At 38.9% G+C, this 22003-nt stretch overlaps 1 protein-coding gene across 4 annotated transcripts in view; it reads right to left on the bottom strand.

Annotated features, from left to right (window-relative positions):
- The window catches only part of JAG2 (jagged canonical Notch ligand 2), a 90621-nt gene that overhangs the window by 36041 nt on the left and 32577 nt on the right, over positions 1 to 22003 (bottom strand). For all 4 annotated transcript variants that reach the window (XM_034418599.3, XM_034418600.3, XM_087871694.1 and 1 more), the window contains 7 exons: positions 11341 to 11395; positions 9827 to 10081; positions 8288 to 8348; positions 3985 to 4115; positions 3536 to 3655; positions 1639 to 1752; positions 54 to 167 (listed from right to left, as the gene is read on the bottom strand). In XM_034418599.3, the coding sequence (XP_034274490.2) occupies positions 54 to 167; positions 1639 to 1752; positions 3536 to 3655; positions 3985 to 4115; positions 8288 to 8348; positions 9827 to 10081; positions 11341 to 11395 (850 nt within the window). The remainder of the gene's footprint in view (positions 1 to 53; positions 168 to 1638; positions 1753 to 3535; positions 3656 to 3984; positions 4116 to 8287; positions 8349 to 9826; positions 10082 to 11340; positions 11396 to 22003) is intronic.

The following is a 22003-nucleotide window of genomic DNA, read 5'->3' as shown; positions in this document are numbered from 1 at the left end:
TAAAAATATTTTCGAAGTAATAATTTGAGATATTTTTAAATGTTAAGACTTACCAAGATGGCAGGTTGCCCCAATCCACTGCTGTGGACATATACATTCAAACCCATTAATGCGATCGACACAAGTACCACCACTAGCACAAGGGTTAGATGCACATTCATCGATATCTGGGGAGGGAAACAGTTGTCTGAGATAGTTTTAGAACTATAAAGTATCTTTCAAGCAAAGAAAGACACTAATTTAATTTGACATGTAATTCCAAAACTGTTTACAATTGTCAAAACTGGCAATAAACTAAAAAAAAAAAAAATGGGGGGGGTTTGGTTTCTAATCTTAAAAACAGGGTTAACATACCTTATTTTTCAGAATATAAGACGCACCTTTTTCCCCCAAAAAAGAGGGTGAAAATCTGGGTGGGTCTTATACTCCGAATGTAGCCCCGCCCAGACTTGCAAACGGAGATTTCAGAGGCTGAAAGAAGCTTCAGAAAAAAAGCCTCAGAAACGAAGCTTCAGAAAAAAAGCCTCTAAAAGGCTTTTATCTAAAATAATATGGCAAACAACAACAGAAGAATCTGTAAAGGTTCTAACCAAACTATGTTAACAAATCTGGAGAATGACACAATAACCAACAGATTGGAAGAGGTTAATCTACATACCAATACCAAAGAAAGGAGATTGAACAGAGTACAGATAGTCCTTCAGAATAAAAGCCTCTGAAAGAAGCTTCAGAAAAAAAAGCCTTTTTTTCTGAAGCTCTGTTTCGGAGGCTTTCAGAGACAGAAAAAAAAGTTTTTCCTGAAACAGAGTTTCAGAAGTTACAGAGGCAGAAAAAAAAGCAAGGCACAGAGCTCACAACCAATGAACCTGTTGCTAAAATTCATGTCTGGAAACAGCTGATTGGGGATATTCTGGGAGGCTGATCCACCTACCAATCAGCTTTTTTCTTATTTTCCTCCCCAAAAACTAAGATACATCTTATACTCTGAAAAATATGGTAGCTAAAAAAAATCTCAATCAAATAAGAAAAGGGAAACTTCTGGCCTGTTCATCCATGTGAGGAGTTCCACACATTTTGCATCTTTGTCTTATCTATTGTGGTTCTCCCCTTCATCATTACTACTCATTTTCCGATAAACTATTTTATTGCACACATTTTTTTAAAAAAAGAAGTTGCATCCAAACTTTTTGAATTTATGGGCTATTTAGAATTTTGTTAAGGACTGTATAATGCAACTTCATACACTGCCATTGGGAAAAGAAATTGAGAAAGAGGCTATATGTTGAGCATTTTCTAGTAAATAAACTGATGAGGATCCTTCCTATCAATCCTAAAATCACTTATCTCTCTCATTCTTTCTCTCTTGGATAGATTGCTATCATTCTTAAGCACTGTATTATAGCCACATACCATAATAATTTTAAGGCATATTTCTGGGTGGAATTTTATTTACTTTTAATTGGAAGAATCTAAAATTGATAGGATGACAAAGGGGGGAGTCCATGTGTGAATTGCAGAAACGGGCACTTCCTTCAAGATATCTCTAAGGGAATTGCAATCGAGTTGCAAGAAATTTTTCAGCACCAAAATGAGTTTTCATCAGCAAGGTACAAATATTATGACTCAGACAGTACCTACCAATTGCACATGTTGGTCCACTCCATCCTTTAGGACACTGACATTTAAACCCGGATGAAATTTCATGGCAAATTCCGCCATTAGCACAAGGATTTGAAACGCAAGCATGCTCAGCTAATGGAAAAAAAATAATAGTTTTTAAATCCAGTCCGAAACCCTATTTATAGTTTCTCTATAAGAAAAGTCACCATTAAATTTTATACATTTAGGGCATGGGTATCACGTTGCCATTACATCAGGGGTGAAATGCTCCCGGTTCGAACCGGATCGTCCAATCTGGTAGCAATGGCGGCGGGTGGTTCGGAGAACCAGTAGCAAAAATCCCTGCCCCACCCCCCATGCCCAGCTGAGCTGTGCAATCATCAGAGGCTGTTTTTTTTACTTTTAAAAGCATTTTTTCTACAACCTCTTTGGCCAAAAAAAATGCTTTTAAAAGAAAAAAAAGCCTCTGATGATCGCGCGGCTCAGTTGGGATCATCAGAAGCTTTTAAAAACATTTTTTCTATAACCTCTTCGGCTGAAGAGGTTGTAGAAAAAAATGCTTTTAAAAGCCTCTGACGATCCCAGCTGAGTTGCCTGATCATCAGAGGCTTTTAAAAGCTTTTTTTAACAACCTCTTCGGCCGAAGAGGTTGTAGAAAAAATGCTTTTAAAAGTTAAAAAAAAAAAGTTGGCCACGCCCACCCAGTCACATTACCCCACCCACCCACGCTCACAGAACCGGTAGTAACAAATTTTACATTTCACCACTGCATCATGTGATGTGTTTCCCATTCATGAAGCTAGGATAGGGCATGGCCTGTGCATGACGCATTGGACCCGTGGGCAGCCAGTTTGACTCCCCTGATTTAGTGTGATCCCATATCTGCCAATTTCATTTTCTCTCAAGTTTCTTGTTTTTCTACCTTGCTTTTTTCTTAATCATTGACATATTCAACAGGACTACTTAAAAATTTTGTGTATGTTCATGAATATTTTGTAGATTACCAGTTTGCTTCCGGATCCAATTCAAGGTGTTGGTTATCACTTTTAAAGCCTTTCTGGCATAGGTCCAGGATATCTGAGAAACTGCCTCATCCCATTGGGATTAGCCCAGCCCACCCGCACTGGCAGAAAAGGCATGCTGCAGACCCCATCAGTAAAGAAATGTTGGCTGCTGGGGTTCAGGCAGGGTTTTCTGCCATGGTTCCTACTGTCTGTTCTATCCTGCCCTTCCCAAGGTGAGATCTGCATCCCTTCTGGCCTTCTGAAAGAGCTTGAAGAGCTGGCTCTGCCAGCTGGCCTGGAGCCCCAATGGGGGAGTGGCATCCTGAAAGTAGTTGATTAGACAGACCATAACTACTACTCCCCTCCACGTACTTTGCTTCCTTCTTCTGATCTTGGTTAATTGAATTTTAATTGAATTTCAACTGAATTATATGTGTGGTTTGTATTGTTTTAAGGTTTTATATTTTAATTATACAACTGTAAACTGCCTAGAGTTGCCTTGGCAAGATGGATGGCATAAAAGTTTAATAATAAACAATAATTATTTCCCTATTGTTTTCATACTGTATATATTCTTAAAATGAACATACTTTCCAAAATTTTTCTATTATAGCTTTAGTGTATTTCCCATCATTATTTTATACAGTTTGGAGGATTACCTAAAACATAAACGTATTTTACAAATGAATTTGTAAAAAGCAAATTAAAGCTTGCAAGTATGTGCCAAGTTATCTATAAATTTTTGAAAGTATAGATGAATTTTTTCATAAAAGACAGTGAAGAGAACAGAAATTAATTTATTCCTAATGCAGACAGGGAAAAGAAATAAGCCATACATTTCAAATTTTTCCAAGACTGTCATTAATTAATAACATTTCTGGAGTAGAAAACATATTATTAGCTGTATGTACCAATTTCACAGTTCTTTCCAGAGTAACCATCTTGGCAAGCACAGCTATATTCATCTGGTTCTGTATTCATGCAGGTTCCACCATTCACACATGGATGATGATTTCCACAATAGTTTAAATCTAGACAGAAAGGATTAAAATAAAATAGCACATAAGGTGCAAAATTTCATACAAAGGTCTTTTCAAATATAATGTTAAAATACTTTATTCTCCTTTAATGTATCTGATTTCATGTAAGCTATTACATATACTATTATTTTTGTGGTGTTTATGATGGCAAATATAGAAAAATCCATCAAGCTACAGAACTACATGTTACAGGAAAGTTACTGACGCAAACAATATTCTGCTGAATGCTCTTAAGTAAACATCTTTACATCAACAAGCACTACTAGATTTTTGTTAACCTTGAAGGTTTAAAATATTTATTACAAATAGAAGTGCAATACCTTTGTTGCAGAGCAGGCCACCCCAGTTGGTTTCACATTTGCATTCCCATGGAATGTTGCAACTCCCATGAGCACAGCCTGGGTAGCGGACACACTCATCACAGAATTGCCCGTCCCAACCATAATTACACCTAGACAAAGTGCATATTAAATGTTAGCAATATGTTGATTAACTACAATGTTCATACAATTTTAAGCTGCAAATTTGCATTCAATTATTTTGTATTTAGCAGTCTTTAACAACAACGAAGCATCTAGCCACCATGGATTGTGTAATCTTAAAAACATATGTATCTCTTATTATAATGACATATGTCAGTGAGAAGTTACAAAACTACATATGTACAGGGTTTTTTTTAGTATCAATGGCCCTTCTTATATAAATTAAAAATATTCTGGATTGCTAGCAGTCTGCCTGATTTATAATTTCAGCATTCATCAGGAGCTAAGTTTTGCTTACCAATATTTAGGTTTACTTTGAGTACTAAGTACAAATTATTTTTTAAAAAAACATCTGTACTTTATCATCTTGATTATTTTAAAATACTTGTGAATGTGCCATTGCTTTAATCTGTAGCAAAGAGATTGTCGTAAAACATTTTCAATGCTGAACGCAACTCATTTCCCTCTGTTTCTAATCCTTGAAAGTCCTCCCGCATCAGATAAGACATTCATGATGTCCACTGTCAATTATATTATTTATTTATTAAATTTACTGGCTGCCTATCTTACTACAGGTTAATTCTGGGTGGCTTACAATGTTAAAAAAGATAAAACTATAGGAAACATAACACCAATAAAATATATGAAACTATAAATTATAAACTAAATTTGTATCATTTTAATAATATTGGTTCCAAAGCTATATACACATTGAAAGTAATATATAGCTGATAATAAGAATACATTATTTTATACCAGACTATAAAATGGAGGCATTTAGATTCACTAGGAATCAGTATTTTTAATTAAGCATTAGAAGCACACTTACTGGGTTTTTACTGACATTCAAATGATCTACCTTGTCCATATAAGTTTGATTATAGCACACTTCCTAAATTTCTGCAGGAACCAAGTAAATGTATAACAAACTATTTTTTTTAGATTTCACATCATGTAGATTATAAAGATAGTTCATATTGCACTATACAGGTATCTCAAGAGAGAGAAGACTCATTTCTTGTTCATTCTCAATTCAGTTTTCATTCAAGGATCCGACATATGTTGGATAACAAGCTAGATAAAAAGCAGTTGCCAAAAGCTTTTAGTTTTTTAATCACATTATAATATCAAATAGCAAAGCTATTGAGTTAAAAATAAAAATATGCAAGAAAAAATAGCTTATGCTAGTGATTCCTATTAAGTAGGTTGTCACTCGGATGCAAACAAAAAAGATCAAAATATCGCGATTACTTGGAAATATTTAGTTTTTAGTTCTAGGTGTATTAATTTGCTTTCTCTATATATGTAAATGAAACACTGCACTTGAATACAAGAGGGCAGTGAGAACAAAGCTGCTCATGAGTTCTGTTCTCTCTGTTACTCTAAGTTTTATTTCATTTTATTTTATCTGAAGGCTGCCCTAAATGCTCTCTTTGAGCAGACAGATGGTATATAACACTATTTTAATTTGTACATTTGACAACAATGTCTATATTTGAAAATATAAAAATATGTGCCAAATTTATTGCTAGTTGCTTGCAATACAATTTTGTAAAAAAGTATCATCATTTGAAAAATAGAAACAATCTCTCAAATTCAGAGATTTGTTTAGCAATTAAGCATCTTCCCCACAAAATTACTAAATGCCCATAAAGATGCACATAAACAATGGTTCTGCAGTTAAAGAGTTAGATAACAGAAGGAGATCCAGTTTCCTTAGCCACGGAGACTCACTAGGTAACTTTGGGCCAATCATTTTTTCTCAATCTAACCCACCTCACAAGATTATTGTTTAGGAGAAAAATAAGTGAATTGTATATACTGCTTCGGAACAAAAGACAGAATATAAATCTAATACATATCGACATAAACTTCATACTTTTTGAAAGAGGTGATAGTAAACTCTCTCCCAAGAATCTAGTATTTGATCAAGATAAGCTGGACAATTATACTCTCCAACCCTCCCATTGGGAGAAGATTATGGAAAAAGCGCCTGAGCTGCAATTATAAAAAATCTTGGAGGAAGTAGTTTCCAATGCCATAGAACACAATGTCCTTCTGAACCACCTTCAAAGATTACAATGATCCACTGAATTATAATATTTCTCCCCCTTCCTGAAGTCACAATTCTGGGGTGGGGGTGGTGAAGGAGATTGAATCATAGACTACTTAATGGCGAGTCTTGTAGGGCTTGATGCTCTCCCACTTTTATTCAGCATCTAAATGACATTAGTGAGAGAGAAGGGGTGTTGGTCCTACCTGAGACGCTCCTTCTCTGATGGACAGCGGGAGGGTCCAAGGAGAGGCTGGCAGCTTGCCATGTTTCTTTGCAGCCCTTAAAAATTGCTTTTCAAGTGCTTTCAAGCACCTCTTAGCGTCCTTTTCCTCTGTGCTGGTGTGCCTGGAGGATCTGAGAGCTTTGGGCTTAATTTTGTTGGCTGCTCTTTTAGAAGCTGACCTGGATTTGGCAGGTCCCTTGCTGGTATGCTCCAGCAAAGCTGGGGAGCGACCGTTAGCTCTACTCCTGTCATCAGGGGAGCTTTCGACCATTTTGACAGCTCAGCTCTGACAGGGGAGGCTGGAAATAAGGCAAGGGCACCGCAGGAGTTTAGCCTGTTGACGGTGGCAGGAAGGGTGGTGGTGGCGTTGTCTGCGACCGCAGTAGCCAGTGCACACACCCACAAGTTTATAAATGCCTTCTCTCAAGGTCTGGCTCCAAATTTAGCCACAGCAACGCCAAGCGGCTTGAAATTCCACGTTCTGGCTCGAGCAGCTCCAAAAGCCGCAGCAGCAATTGCAGCGCAATCCCAGCACTTTCGTGGGTCCATGGCTGTGCCAAGCGGACTGGAGCTAGCCAGCACGTTCCCCCTGAGCTCAGACGAGGGTCTTTCAGGTCAGCGGCATTGCCAGAGCACCTGGATTGGCCAGCATGACTGAATAGCATGGAGCTTAGCCCTGGCGGCAGGAACACGGCAAGAGTTCCTGCTGCCTCCGCTATCCTCCAAAGCCAGAAAAAACCCTGATATCAAGCCAATACACAAGAAAAAAAACCTGTTCCTGGGAGAAGTCCAAGAATGACAATCTTTGATGTCCAAACTGTCCAAAAGAAGTCTCTCTAGGGCAAGTCTGAGTTGAAAACTGTACCAGAACAGATGCAAAGTGGGCGTGGCTGCTATTATAATCTCAGTCTCTGGGCAGAAAGGACATATCAAGATCCCATTCTTGGACCTTCCTGCTGTCTCTCAGGAGAAGCTCCAGTAGCATGGGGTAACGTTACATTGGTAGACAGATAATATTCAATGTTGTATTTTGACCCCTCATTGAGTAGTTTATGCTTTTGAAATGTTGCTCAGGTGCTGGCAGATGGTCTGGGTCTGGATGGGATCAGGAAGAGACTCAATCCAAGGAAGATGTTTTCAGTAAGATTCCATTATTAACTCTAAGCAGAGTTCTACTGCCTTAGGCAGAGCTGGATTTGCAGTTTAGGGAGAGCAGGCACAGCTGTGGTCAAGAGGGTATTTGCAAGCTCCATCTTATATGCAATTAACAGTAAATTCTCTTGGAACAATAGCCATTGCTCACTGTAAGCCTGTTACCTGTTGATTTGGCTGTTGTAATGCACTTGACAGGCGGATAGTCTAAGAACAGTACCTGTTCCTAGTTAGCTTCCAGATGCAATTCACAGAATGGCTGCGAAATCCTTAGTATATCCTTATAAGATATCTACAGGGTTTGAATGTCTAAGGGACCACCTTTACCCTGCCTGTTAAGATCAAGTTGGGTAGGCTTGTTGCATTTCCCTCAATTAGAAAATGTTATCTTAAGGGCAATAGAAGCACTTTTAAGTTGCCATCCCACTCCTATGAAATAGAACCTTCTTCCCCAATTGTGTAATATGCCCCTTCCCTCTGGTTTCTAGGAAACTGGTGAAAACTTGGTTGTTCTATCAAGCCAGGGAAGCTGGTTTGCTATAATTGTCTTTCAGTCATGAGATTGGATTTTTCAAAATTGTTAATGTTTTTATTCCTGATTCCATAGGAATGTTTCTAGTTATTTTTTAAACATTGTATGATTTGAATCTGAATTACATATTGGGGAGTTCTATGCCACTCAGAGTAAGTAAGTAAATAAGCAAGCTTACTTGCACTCCCCAGGTACACTGCATCCTCCACGGATTAAATTACATCCTTGCTTACATACAGCTATGAAAAGAAAGAATTAAACATCAGTTAGAACCAACTCTTTAGAAAAAGTGATTACTGTAATTAAATGATACTACCATTTTATGCACTGATTTTTTTCCCTTGAAGGATAGTTTTAAGAAAAAGTGGAAGTTTTAGTTAAAAACTATCAATTACAATGATCATATCCATAACCTCCTGAATACAAAAAAACAAATAGATTTTTTGTGATTTTTTTTCCTGTCTAAAAATATCTATTTCAGGAAACACAAAAAGACACAAAGAGGAAACATAAAGCATTATAAAAGTATCTTGTCCAAAGGCTATTCTTACAAGATATAAATATAATAACTCAGATGCTCTGCCAACATTCTAATTTTGGAATGGATGCAGATTAAGTTCTCTAAAATGACGAACAGAACAGAACAGAACAACACAGTTGAAAGAGACCTTGGAGGTCTTCTAGTCCAACCTTCTATCAAGCAGGAGATCCTATACCATTTCAGACAAAAGGCTGAAATCTTAGTGTTTTAACTGTGAACTATAGACAAATAAAACAATTGCACTATGGTCAGCTTTCAAAACACAAGCTCACTATCTTCAAAAGCAGTTTCTAGAACAGTCTAATTTCTTAATATACTTGATCAATTTACACAAACTGTTAAATATGGTAATACTTGAGTTTATCTGGATAAGAAAGCAAATCACAGGTAAACCCCACTGAAATAGAAGTTGTGTGAAAAATAACGGTCATTATAGCTTGCCAACTATGGTAAACAATGTATAGTCTTGAATATTTCAGAAGAAATGTAGAATAAAAACATTTTAATAAATAATGAACTTCACTGAAGCAGGCAGTCGGTTCAAGAGGTTCTATGGTTAAAACATTTTGTGATTATGTGCTTTTATGTGGTAATTCAATATAGTATCTCTAATAAACAAAATCATATTATCTATCTTAGAGGCATAATTCAATGATGGACATTATTTTGCTTGCAGAAGTTATAAAGTTCAGCTCTTGTCTTTTTCCTATTTAGAAAGGACTCCAAAACTTAAGAGTCAACTGTTAATTGGAATAGACAACATGGCTTAAAGGTCCTGACTGCCTAATTCAGATATGGCATCAACACAAAGTACTGGGTTAATAATAATGCACTGATATTCTATGCTGGAGAAGAATATTTATTTATTTGATCTTCAAATGCTGCAGTAGATGGCTTGATAATATGAACGTTGTTATCAGTTATGAATGCCAGAGGCTTAATACATTTTACTACTGGGGGTGGTGGTTAACATACATGTGTGTATAAATAAAACAAAGAAAATAGTGGATTATCTATTAAAATGGATAGTTTGCTACTACATTTCAGTCATAAGTGTATCTAATAGCTACAAAAATAGGCTTGGGGAGTAGTCAAAATCCTTCTCCTCTTTTGCCATAAAAACACATCATAGTTCCAGTATAACTGTTGCATTATAAAACATGAGAAATACAGTACCTTGTTTACATTCATCACCTATCCAGCCTTCCATACAAGCCTTATTTCCATTTTGGTCACATGTATAATGGCCCACAAAGTCATCACGTGGGCCACAAAATTTATTGCACTGTGGTCCATAATAGTTTTCATCACACTTCACTCTTATTTGTGCTTCAAAATGAGCAACAGGGCCATTCAACTGTACTGTTGTCCATCTATCCTCTGGGTTGATCATACCCGCAGATGATACTCTATCAATTAATAATTTTTCATCTAAAAATTGAAAGATGAAGAATTTAAATAAACATTTTAATATACAGCATGTTAGCAAAGGAGAGCAATATAGTTGCAAAGGACAAAATGTGGCCAGAAGTTCAGAAAATGTTAATCAGCACACCCATTTAAGAATGTACAATAAAGCCTTTCTAGGTTTCCACTTGTTATAGAAAGCAAATTATTCTTAAGAATGAAGGAAATCATATTGTTAAGGGTGCAGGGAAGCTGCAGCTGGTTAGAAAGGGATTTCTATTTTCAGAAAAGAAAAAGGTCACACACGAAAAACAAATAAACTGAACAAAGTAACCAGTGACAAATGAAATACAGACAAGATTCCTGCATACCCCCAATACAGAAGGGTAAAATTGTGGCTCAACTTCTCCTGTTGCACTAGTGTTTTGCCTTTCATGTTTCATCCCAATTTTTCTATAAATTGGGAAGATAGTAGAATTTATGTTGTGATTTAAGACAAAAGACTATAGAGTTCAGTACTTGCACTGAATTCCCATTGCTTCCTATACAGAAATTAGCAATGTAAAGGCCTGGGGGAGGGGGAATCTTGTGAAAAAAGATCTCTACTACATTATGAAATATTTCCTCAAGTTTCCTCAATGCTTCTTCAAGTTACCTCAAAGCTTCCAGAGATTTATTTGGAGTATTGTACTATTCTTTTGAGTTTGAGATCCCTGATGTCAGCTATTATAGTTTTATTTCCTGGGAAGAGATGTATTTAGATTTTTTTACTAGAACCCCAAAGACAAGTTAGCATATTTCTGTCTTCAAACATCTAAGATACTAAAAGAATTGATTAGCTAAAAATACTATGAACAGTATACAAAAGCTTACAGGTGACTTTATAAATATATACAAAAGATAAGGAAGGTCAAATATTATAACTCTATTATACTCTATTACTCTAGAGTAATGATTCAGATGCAATGATATCAATAGTTAAAACAACTCAGAAGAGTACTACCAGAATTACTGTTGAGTATATATTTCATATACTTTTTGCACATATTTCAGAATCTACCTGTATATATCTCTGAGAATACAAAATACAGATTAGACTATATCTCTTAATCTTTATTTTACCATATTCCCAATTTAACATTTGGTGTTCAGAAGGAACATATAAACAAATCTTTGTTTTAATTTTATCTGCTAAGATGTAAATTCAAAATGTTTCCTACAAGATGTCTATTTCCTCATAACTGTCAGCTCTGAGAGTTCAAATTCTTTAAGAATATACTCACCAGCTTTTGTTTCATTATCCCAGTCCCAGGCTTCTATTGTTAATGTGAATGACCTCTGAAACAAAGCATACAAATCAGTTACTGGAGAGGCTAAATCAATATCAGAATCCTCTGAAAGTGACATACAACATGAATTAGATTTAACACTAGCATCATGTATTCGAAAACAATAGCTTTAATTCATTTATGCAGTGATCTGACCTGTTGCAAAGCACATTTATAAGACTTAGTCAAGAAATATCTGGTGGCAGATATTTCCTGCTATTCAAAAATCCAATCACTACTAGCAAAAGTACTATTTAAGAAAATTTCCCCAAGATTGTACCTGTATTTTTTTAAATAATTAAAAGATGTTTTAAATAATTAATTGTAAAGGTAATTTTAAATTTTAAAGTAATTGTGAAGTAATTCTAGGTTAAAACACCAAACCAGATATTTTAGGATTGTTCAAGCTTCAACAATGTTTTGGAAGAAATAATCTGGAACATACTAGAACACCTCTCTCTTATTCATGAAAAACCCCCTCTATTTCTGTTATTCTAAAGAGATCTGGTATCTTGTTGACTATAAATTAAATATGAGCCATCAGTTGGATCCAGGTTCAAAAACAAAAAAGCTATCTTGAGATGCATTAGCAGAGATAGAGTCCAGATTATGAGAGACATTTGTTCTCTTTAAAAGGCATCCAACTAAGAAAATCAAGGATGATTCTTGAATTGTATTTCAAGAGCCGTGGTGGCGCAGTGGTTAGAATCAGTACTGCAGGCTAACTCACTGCTTACTCCAGTTCGATTCTGACCAGCTCAAGGTTGACTCAGCCTTCCAGCCTTCTGAGGTCGGTAAAATGAGGACTCAGGTTGTTGGGGGAAACCTGCTCACTCTGTAAACTGCTTAGAGAAGGCTGTAAAGCACTGTGAAGTGGTCTATGAGTCTAAGTGCTATTGCTAGGAGCCTGAGTGGCGTAGGAGGCTAATGCCTCCTACTAAGGCAGCATTTAACATCCAGCTGCCTGCAATTACTGCGAGTTCAAATCTCACCAGGCTCGTCAACTCAGCCTTCTATCCTTTCTAAGGTGGGTAAAATGAGGACCCGGTTTGTGGGGGCAATAAGCTGACTTTGTATAAAATATACAAAAGTATGAAGGCTATTGCTTAACGCATTGTAAGCCGCCCTGAGTCTCCGGAGAAGGGAGGCATATAAAAATAAATAAATAAAATAAAATAAAAAAATAAATTTGTATTGAATCAAGACAGTGGTGGGTTGCTCCCGGTTCAGGCGAGCCAGTAGTGGTGATGATGTGATGTCAGCAAACCGGTTCTCTATGACTGTGAGCTGGCCCTCCCACCTGCCCCCGCATTATATGTAGCTTTATTTGTCGTTTTTTAGCCCAGCTGATAGGTGTGGCAGAGTGGATTGCTGTGCCTCAGCTGGGCAAAAATTTAAAGCACTTGCGCGGAGCGAAAGTTTGGCATGCATGCGAGTAAAGTGAGCAAAGCGCGTACGCGAAGAGAACCGGTGGTAACACCGGTTGGAACCCACCACTGGATCAAGACAATTGCATTCATGTGTCCTTCTCATCAAGACTATAATGCAATGTCTGGAATCGACAGGACTCTTAATACATACATACAACCCAAAATATAGATCCAAAGTGTGTATGTTACACTTTTGTCATAATAAAAAAGGACCAACTATAGAACAGATATGAAACTATCAACAACATCTTCAAAGGAATAAATTTTAGTAGGGAAAAAGAAAACAGCTAAAATGCTAATCCTTTTTGGATATCCTCAACAGCAGAGGCAGTGGTGGCAATTAGAAACACAAATTTATCATAAAATCAACCACACCAACCAAGTGATGGACACCGACCAAGGTAACAACCCAATCTCCCACAAGAGAAGCTGTGTAAGAACACAATTTAGAGAGCACAAACACACTGCAGTAACCCTGAACAGTAGACAAAGGAAAAAGAGCATCTATACAGCATTTTCCACATTTCCACCAAAATGGATAGCCATGCAACTTCATCAAAAAGTGCCTAACCACTGAACCCAATACAGCACAACCAACACAAGCTGTGAAAAGAATAACACTGCCATACATTAAAAATATTTCAGAAGCCACCAACAGATTATTACAACCTATGGCATCAACCATAGAACACAAACCAACTAAAAGTCTCCAAAACATCCCAAGCAAACCAAAAAACCCAGCAACCCAAGAAGAAAACAAAGCCAGAAGTCATCTACAAAATAGAATGTAAGGATTGCAACAGCCACTATATAGGGCAAACAGAGAGAAGATTAGCAAAGTACATCCATGAACACCAACTAGCAATTGGAAGACATGATGAAAAAAACCTCAATTTCGCAATGCATGGATATACTTAACCATATTTTCAACAGGATTAGAGTTAGGGTTAGTTCAGAGAATCAAGGACCCACAAGTTTCACCCTGAGCCACAAATATTCTCTTCTAATGTATTCTTTTGCTTACAATTTTTAATCTTTATCCGTCTCTTTATGTAAGCAACTACAGTAAGCCAAATATTAAGTGAATTTATTAGTTTTTTATTTATTTTATTTATTTCTTAATTTATAACTGGATAATAAACAAGAAATTTGCAAAAGAAAATTAACACTATCCTATTTTGTCCAACCAATGGCTTCAAGTTCCAAGGAATGTTAACGTGTTTTTTATTCCTTAAAATATTGAATTAATTTAACAACAAGAACAACAATAGAAAAACATTCAATGTTTATTGGATCACTGAATATTTAAAAGTAGTTAGCTATCATTCTTTTAATGCTGAAACTATAATTCACAGTAAATGACAAAATTCTGATCACTGCATTCTGTACTACATTAGACTGCTCTTGAAATACCAGGCCCAGCACTGGGCACTTAATTTTAAAAGTTACATGGAGAAGCTGCTCAGAGGAACAGTGAAAGGGATGGAAATGTCTTATGAATTGTCCTTGAAGTTCTCATAGCCGAGAGATGGCCTCTATTCACGCCCCAATCAGGCCTTCTTCATTTCAGAAGGACCTGGTTATAAGAGTCCTAGTTTGAAACCAGCACAGCTACCTGGGGCCTTCTTCTGCACATTTGCCCTTTTCAAGAACTGAGTAAATAATTGTTTTGTCAGAAGTAGCATAAATTTGCTTGGAGATAAATATTATTGATAATCTTACTATCCTTAAATAAGAAGATGCAACAATTCTTAACCTCATGTTCCCTTTTGTATTATTAACTTCTTTCCTGAGAGCATGGTATTTTATCGTGGGGGTGGGGAATAGTTTGTCTTTCATTTACTCCAAAGAGCAGCTGTTTATAAACAATTTTAAAAAATTTACATTTGATGAAAAGATAATATGCAAATTGTTTGAATGTTGACAGAATGTAATGCTTTCAGACTGATCATTCATTTTGTTACAGGGGCCAATAATTTCTGTTGTCTACATACTATTCTCTCCCTTTCTTTTCCCTCTTCTTAATTTATTAACTGCCTCTCTCCAAGTTCTCTTGGCTTCTGCCCAAACCTTTGTTATTTGTCTTGTAAAATATAAGTAAACTACCATTTCATTAGCAAGACAATGACTAATGAGGCTGTTGGAGATAACAAGGCCTGTATCCTGCTCCTGGTTGGAACTAGGTGAGGCATGTCTCTTAGACGACAATTCCTCAGTGCCAATAATGACACAACAGAAATTTGAGGACTCCCTGTAGAAAGAATCTTTTATCACTCTCCCCAAGAAATGAAGAACTACCAGATATAGTAGGAAGCTTAGAAAATGAGGAGGGAGTTATAATGGCATTATAGTTTTTTGGGGAGCGTGCTCCCAAATATAACTTGAAAGCAAGAATAATGGTGACCCTGTTTAACAAAAACCTACCAGTGTTATAGTTTAGTAAGAGCTGTTTAGTTGTATGGTTTATACTACAGGGCAGCCAAACAACTTTACAAGTTCTGAATGGGCTTGGTGTAGTTGCATAACCCATGTGTGAATCACAGAGACTTAGCTATTTTCCTGCTAGAAGCCATTTTCTTTCTAAATAAATATTTCCAGATGATGAGAACTGCAGATGGTAATAATGATGTAATGCCATTCAAAAGGATGGACTGGGGTTGTTGTTGGTTCTAAATGTCAAACCTTTAGGGTTCAATGCAATTATTTTACTTGCTGTAAAGAGGCATAAAAATTGAGGACTGCAAAAAAAAACCTTTGAAGGTCCACCCATTTCTTATTTGTTTTCTTAAACAAAGCTTCACTGCTTATATAAAATAATACTTCACAGACCAAATCTTTACAATGCTAATTATTTTTAATTAAAAAGTGTATTTATATAAACTCCCTTCCAAAACAGCACATATATTCTTTGACTTGTAAAACAATGGAATATTTCAATGACATTAATTTTATGTCTTCTGGTCTTTACAAATTCTCCCAGAAGCATAAATTATTAGCCCAGGTCTTTAGTTCCTTCAATGGGTAAGTAGGGTGCTTGTATCATTGTATTCAAGCTAAGGGCAGATACTATATGTTAGGATATGGTGTAAGTCTAACAAGTTGTCCAGGCAATATATATGTGCTATCACTTTAAATGTTAAATCACTTTAACTCTAAGATGTAATGCTGAGTAATTGTACTGCTGAGTCATTGTAATGACTAATGAATGCTGACTGACTGCTGAATGCAATTATCCTAATTGTCCTAATTATCCTGTTGAGTCATTGCACTGCTGACTTCACTTATCTTAAGTGGATAATTACTAGTGTAAACTGTATATAAGAAGGAAGCCGAGCTATAGTCATTGTTGGACCTGCTCTCATCATTGCTTGACTTGCTGCTTGACTTGTTGGTTGGAACTGTTACTGTCATGTGTGAAGACATGGATGGATCTGCTACCATCGTGATTTGTTACCAGCGTTGAATTGCTGTTTGTTTGGTAAGAAGATATCTGTAACTCTGGACTGATTTGAATGGCTAAAGACTTGGATTGACTAAAAGACTATGCAACTGTTTTTCACTACAAAGTAAAAGCTTTGTTAAACCAGTTTGTATGTATTGTATTCATTGCTCTCAGTACCGTTTCTCTGTGCACTTACTCTGCTGGTTGGTAACACAACAATATCCTTAACACTATGCATAATACTAGCCATTTAGAAATCATTTATACAGGCCAAAATATTTGGCCAGATGGCTACTTTTCGTTAATAGATATATCATACTGATTGTATATAAATGTCTCACTAGAACCTAATTGTAAAGCAACAGCGGACTTAATTTAGCATTAATCTAATGAATCTGTCTTCACACAAAAGGAAAAAATGATAATCCAGCCTATCAAAAGCATCACTGTAGAAGACTGAGTAAGAATGCAAGTCAAAATAGGCAAGAATATGATAAGAAAACACCCATCCGTTCTGGACAAGTACAAATTGCCAGGACCAGATGGATTACATCCCAGGGTTTAGAAGGAACTGGCAGGTGTATCTCAGAACCAAATCTTTCAGAGCTCCTGGAATACAAGGGAACTACCAGAAGATTGGGAAAGAGCTGATGTGGTTCCAATCTTCAAAAAGGATAAAACATGGATTCCAGGAAACTACAGACAAACCAGCCTGACATCAATATCTGGAAAAATCCTAGAAAAGATAACCAAGCAGCATATTTGTGAACATCTAGGAATGAACAAGGCAATTACTAGAAGCCAACATGGGTTTCTTAAAAACCACACTTGGAATATTGCATTCAATTCTAGTCACCATGGCACAAAATAATGCTGAAGCCTTAGAAAGAATATAGAGAAGGGCAACAAAGATGATAAGGAGTCTGCAGGCTAAACTGGATGAACAGTTGACAGAACTAAGATGGTCTAGTTTAATGAAGAGAAGAACTAGGAGTGATATGATAGCAGTCTTCTAGTACTTGAGGGGCTCTGACAAAGAAGAGAGGGTCAACCTGTTCTCCAAAGCACAAGAGGGTAGAACAAAAAGTAAGGGTGGAAGATCATTAAAAAGAGAACTTTAGAACCTAGAACTAAGGAGAAATTTCCTGACAGTAAGAACTACTGATCAGTGGAATAGTTTGCCTCCATAAATTGTGGGTACTCCATCATTGGAGGTTTTGAAGAAGAGATTGGCCAACCATTTGTTCAGATTGGTATAAGATCTCCTGCTCCAACAGGGGTTGGACTAGAACACCTCCAAAGTCTCTTCCAACCTTATTATTCTATGTTCTAAATTAACAAGGATAGTTATTCGACAACAAACATTTTGGATAGTTAAAGACTTTCTATATTTGAATGTATATATATATTTCTCATATTTTCTGAGAAATAACTTTATTCATGCACTATCATAGTATAAGAAGAGAAAATATTGCAAACTTAGGGAGAGATAACAAATGTTGAAGAAATAAGAACTGAAAGGCTTACGTTCTTAATTGCATATATAGTATGAGTCCATGGCCTTTTTCTCATGAAAATTATTAGGAGCTTGTTACATATATATGAAATGATATTGATCCCACAAAATTACTAATGTACTACTTTGTGAAGACTCATGGCAATGCTGTACCTCTGCAACAACAAACAGTTTCTAAGATTTATAAGACAAATGAAGATAGAAGTTATTATTCAAAACTGGAGGGCATTTATAAACTGGATGATAAGAGCATTGATCTAGAACAGGATACAGGCATCCATCCCATTTTAGTATTGAAATTAAAAAGTTATGAGCATGCTCATATAAGGTATACACTTGCATCTGTTGTGTAAAATACCTAACTACTTTTTTGTGAGAACTGAGGAGTGGGTATTGGCAATTGAAAAGAAAAATAAATTCAACATCCCAATGCTGGTGATGGTTTCCTGTCAATATTATCACTAATTTACAGTTGAAGACCAAATGAAAAAGAGAACATTATGATACATCTGTTAAAACAAATAGACAAACGAATTATATAATAGCTATGGATAATGCCACCGCTAACAGGGCCCCTTTGGAAAATGCCTCATGTAGCTGAAAACCTCTGATGACAATAATGATTGAATAAAACATCAGCACGTTTTTGGATATTTCTGCTGAGACATTTGCAAATAAGAAGCAAGCAAATTCCATTATCAGATCAATTCATATGGGAAGAGAAGGGCCGTTGGTCCTACCTGAACGCTCCTTCTCATGGCGTTGGGAGAGAGAATCCAGGAACTGGTGTTGCTCTTCTCTTCTGCCTGGAGACTGAGCCTGTCATCATTTTTGGTGATGCCTCCTTTGCCTGGTGACCTCCCAGTTCGGCAAAGGCGTAGCGATGATGAGACTTGTGATCTGTGAAAACATTAGCCCCTCCCGGACTGTGGACCAGACAGTTGTCAGGGTGGGGCTGGATTCTCTCTCCCAGTGCCATGTGAAGGAGTGTTCAGGTAGGACAAACACCCTTCTCCATTGCGCTGGGGAGAGAGAATCCAGGAATGGGACTTACCAAAGCTGGCCTTTTTATGGGTGGGAAGCAGTCTCGTCCTTAGTCCCCACTTCAGTGTGGACCCTCTGGAGGACTCGCCGTCCAAAGGCCATTTCAGCTGAAGTGAAAGCATCCAACTTGTAGTGTCTGATGAAGGGGGATAGCGAGGACCATGTAGCTGCTCAACAGACCTCCTCTATAGAAGCCTGTGTCGCCCATGCTGCTGTCATGGTCGCGCTTCTGGTGGAATGGGCTGTCACATTCCGAGGCACTGAAAGCGTCCGAAACTCATAGGCCTTGGCAATGCATGCCTGAATCCATTGATGGCGTGACCTTTTGTCCCAGCGTAGAGTGTTGGAAGGAAACAAACAGGGACTCTGTCTTCCTTAGGGGAGAAGTCCTCTTAATATAAATGTGGAGGGCATCTCTTTTCCAGGGTGTGTTTTGGCCCCGGGCAGAAGTCATGCAGTATCAGTTCCTGGGCCCTATGGAAACAGGAATTCACCTTGGGGATGAAGGAGGGGTCCAACTTCAGGACCACTCTGTCAGGGTGGAAAATACATAGGTCTTTCCTTACAGAAAGGACTGCCAGGTCTGAGATCTGTCTGGCCGATGTGATGGCCACAAGGGAGGCCACCTTACATGTGAGGAAACACAGGCTAGCCAATCTAAGTGGCTCGAAGGGTCCCTTGGTGAGGGCATTCAAATCTTTGTCAGGTCCCAGGTAGGGTACCTGTGGACCACGGGGGGCCTCAAGTTCGTAGCGCCCCTGAGGAACCTGCACATGGTAGAGGGTTTGGTGAAAGATTCCAGACTCCCACATGACAAGACTGAAGACATTGTTGCCACGGATGGTATTAGGTGTCAACCCTTTGTCCAATCCTTCCTGGAGGAACTCCAGGACTTGAGCCACTGACACTGAAGAAGGATCCGTGTTTGTCCTGGAGCACCAGGTGCAAAAGGCTTTCCAGATAGCATCATATACCCTGTCAGTAGATGGCCTTCTGGAAGCCTGTATGGTCCGGATGACCCTGGAGGAAAGGTTGTACTGACTCAGGACCCTCCGCTCAAGCGCCAGATGGTCAGCTGGAGCCATTGTGGATGGATCAGGGCCCCCTGGCTGAGGGAGATTCTGCCCTGAGGTATCCTCCAGGGCCGGGCCACCGACAGGTTGACCAGGTCAGCAAACCATGGTCTTCTAGGCCAATGGGGGGGGTCAATAGTAATATCTCTGCCCTTTCCGTCAACAACCTCCTGATTACCGCTGGAATTAGCAAAAGGGAAGGAAAGGGGTACAGGAGGCCCCGGACTGTGGAGGGCATCGACCCCTTCCACCCCCGGTGATGCAAAGAACCTTGGCAGTTGAGTGTTGCAAGGTGAGGCAAATAGGTCTAGGACTAGAACACCAAAGTGATCTGTCAGTTCCTGAAATAGGGTGGGGTGCAGGGACCATTCTGAATGGTCCACTGTCACTCGGCTGAGGCAGTCCACCTGCACATTCCGCAGCGCTGAAATGTGTTCTGCCCTTATGGACAGAAGGTGTCTCTCTGCCGAGAGGCCTAGGTGTTTGGCCTCTTTCATGAGGGACCTGGAATGGGTACCCCCTTGGTGGTCCATCAAGACCAGAACGTGTTGCCCAGCCAAAATACTGTGGAACCGCCTGAGAGCCAGGTGCTGCCCTGAGCTGCCCTGAGCTGCAGCCAGCTGCAGCTCAGGTCCATCTGAGTCCACTGGCCTTGGGCTATCAGTAACTGAAGATGGGCCCCCAGTGATGGTCAAACAGTTGGGCTCTTTGAACAGGCATCCCCTGTTGATGGCCCGGGACATCCACCATTGGAAGGACTGCAGTACCTTGTGTGGAACTCGGACACTGGCTGTTGAGTTGCTCCTGCCAGACCTTTGGTAAGGCAGGAGGAACCATTGTAGGGTCCTGACATGTAGACTTGCCAGGATGGAAATATAGGACACCATGACACCATCTTGCCCAGGAGTTGTGACAGGAGAGCCAAAGATACTGTACCTTTGTTCTGGATGCGCCTTGCCAAGGTCTGTAAGCTGTCTTGTCTCTCCGGTGAAAGGGAGACCATGCAAAAAGAAGTGTCTATGATCGCTTCCAGATGGAGCAATCGGGTGGTCGGAGAGAAATGGCTTTTCTTGTTGATCGAAAAGCCATGGCTAGAGTACCTGGATATTGTTCAGGTGACACTGGACTCGGATTGGCAGTGCCTGTAGGTAGGCTGCCAGTGCTGTCAACAGCTTTGTGAATGCCCTTGGTGCTGATGATAGGCCGAAAGGCAAGGCCTTGTATTGGTAGTGTTTGTTTGCATAAAAGAATTGAAGGTACTGCCTGTGAGAAGGCAGGATAGGTACATGTAGATACCCTCCATCAAGTCTATGGAAGTGAGGAAGTCATCCCCTTGGATGGGGTCCAAGGCCTCCCCGAACAACTTGCTGCCTGTGAAGGGAGCAGATGCCAGCTTCCACTTATTCTTGTTATCAGCTTGCCAATGGTGAAGCCATAGCAGGCGACAGGCTGTTACAGAGGAAGTGAATTTTGCCGCATTCAGGGTGGCATCAGCCAAGAACTCCACGGCAGCCACCGATTTATTGATCTCTTGATGAAACCTGACATCCTCAGGAGGAAGCCAGAGCAAGGAGGCCCGATCGAAAAATGAGGCGGAAGTAGTGGTCTTTACCGCCCATGCTGCCTGGTGAGCTCTGCAGAGAGCCAATTCCGCCTTCTTGTCATCTGCCTTGAGGCCGTCAATGGCATGTCAAGGCTGCCACCGGGCTATCTACAGTTGGCGTTTGCAGGGCCTCAGAAAGTTCTGTGGCTACATTAAAGTTTCCTTTCAGTTCCAGTCCCTGGATTGGCCATTGCCTCTGGATCATGTCCAGGAAGAGCTTGGGCAATGAGAGTACCTCGTTCTCAAAGGTCAGTTCTGAAAAGAGCATATGACCTGAATCCATTGTACTTAGAGCTGTCTCAAGGACAGGGTCAGATCCCAGATTGGTTGTTTTTGGCCTTGTGCAACAAGGACTTGCATAAATCAGGTTGAAAGTGGCCTGAGAAGGGCAGTGGTTCAGGGGTCATCCCCTCATCCTCTGAAAGAGCCATAACATCATCTTGCTCTCCAGAGGAGTCTCCTCTCTGAATGGAAGGGGCTTGAGAGGGAAGGCTCTGAGGTTCCATCCAA

This window comes from Pantherophis guttatus, chromosome 1 (assembly GCF_059756535.1).
Source record: "Pantherophis guttatus breed Tessera chromosome 1, ASM5975653v1, whole genome shotgun sequence".
Lineage (NCBI taxonomy): Eukaryota > Metazoa > Chordata > Lepidosauria > Squamata > Colubridae > Pantherophis > Pantherophis guttatus.
The sequence above is the reverse complement of the archived record's forward strand: the minus strand, read 5'-3'. Positions and strand labels throughout refer to the sequence as shown.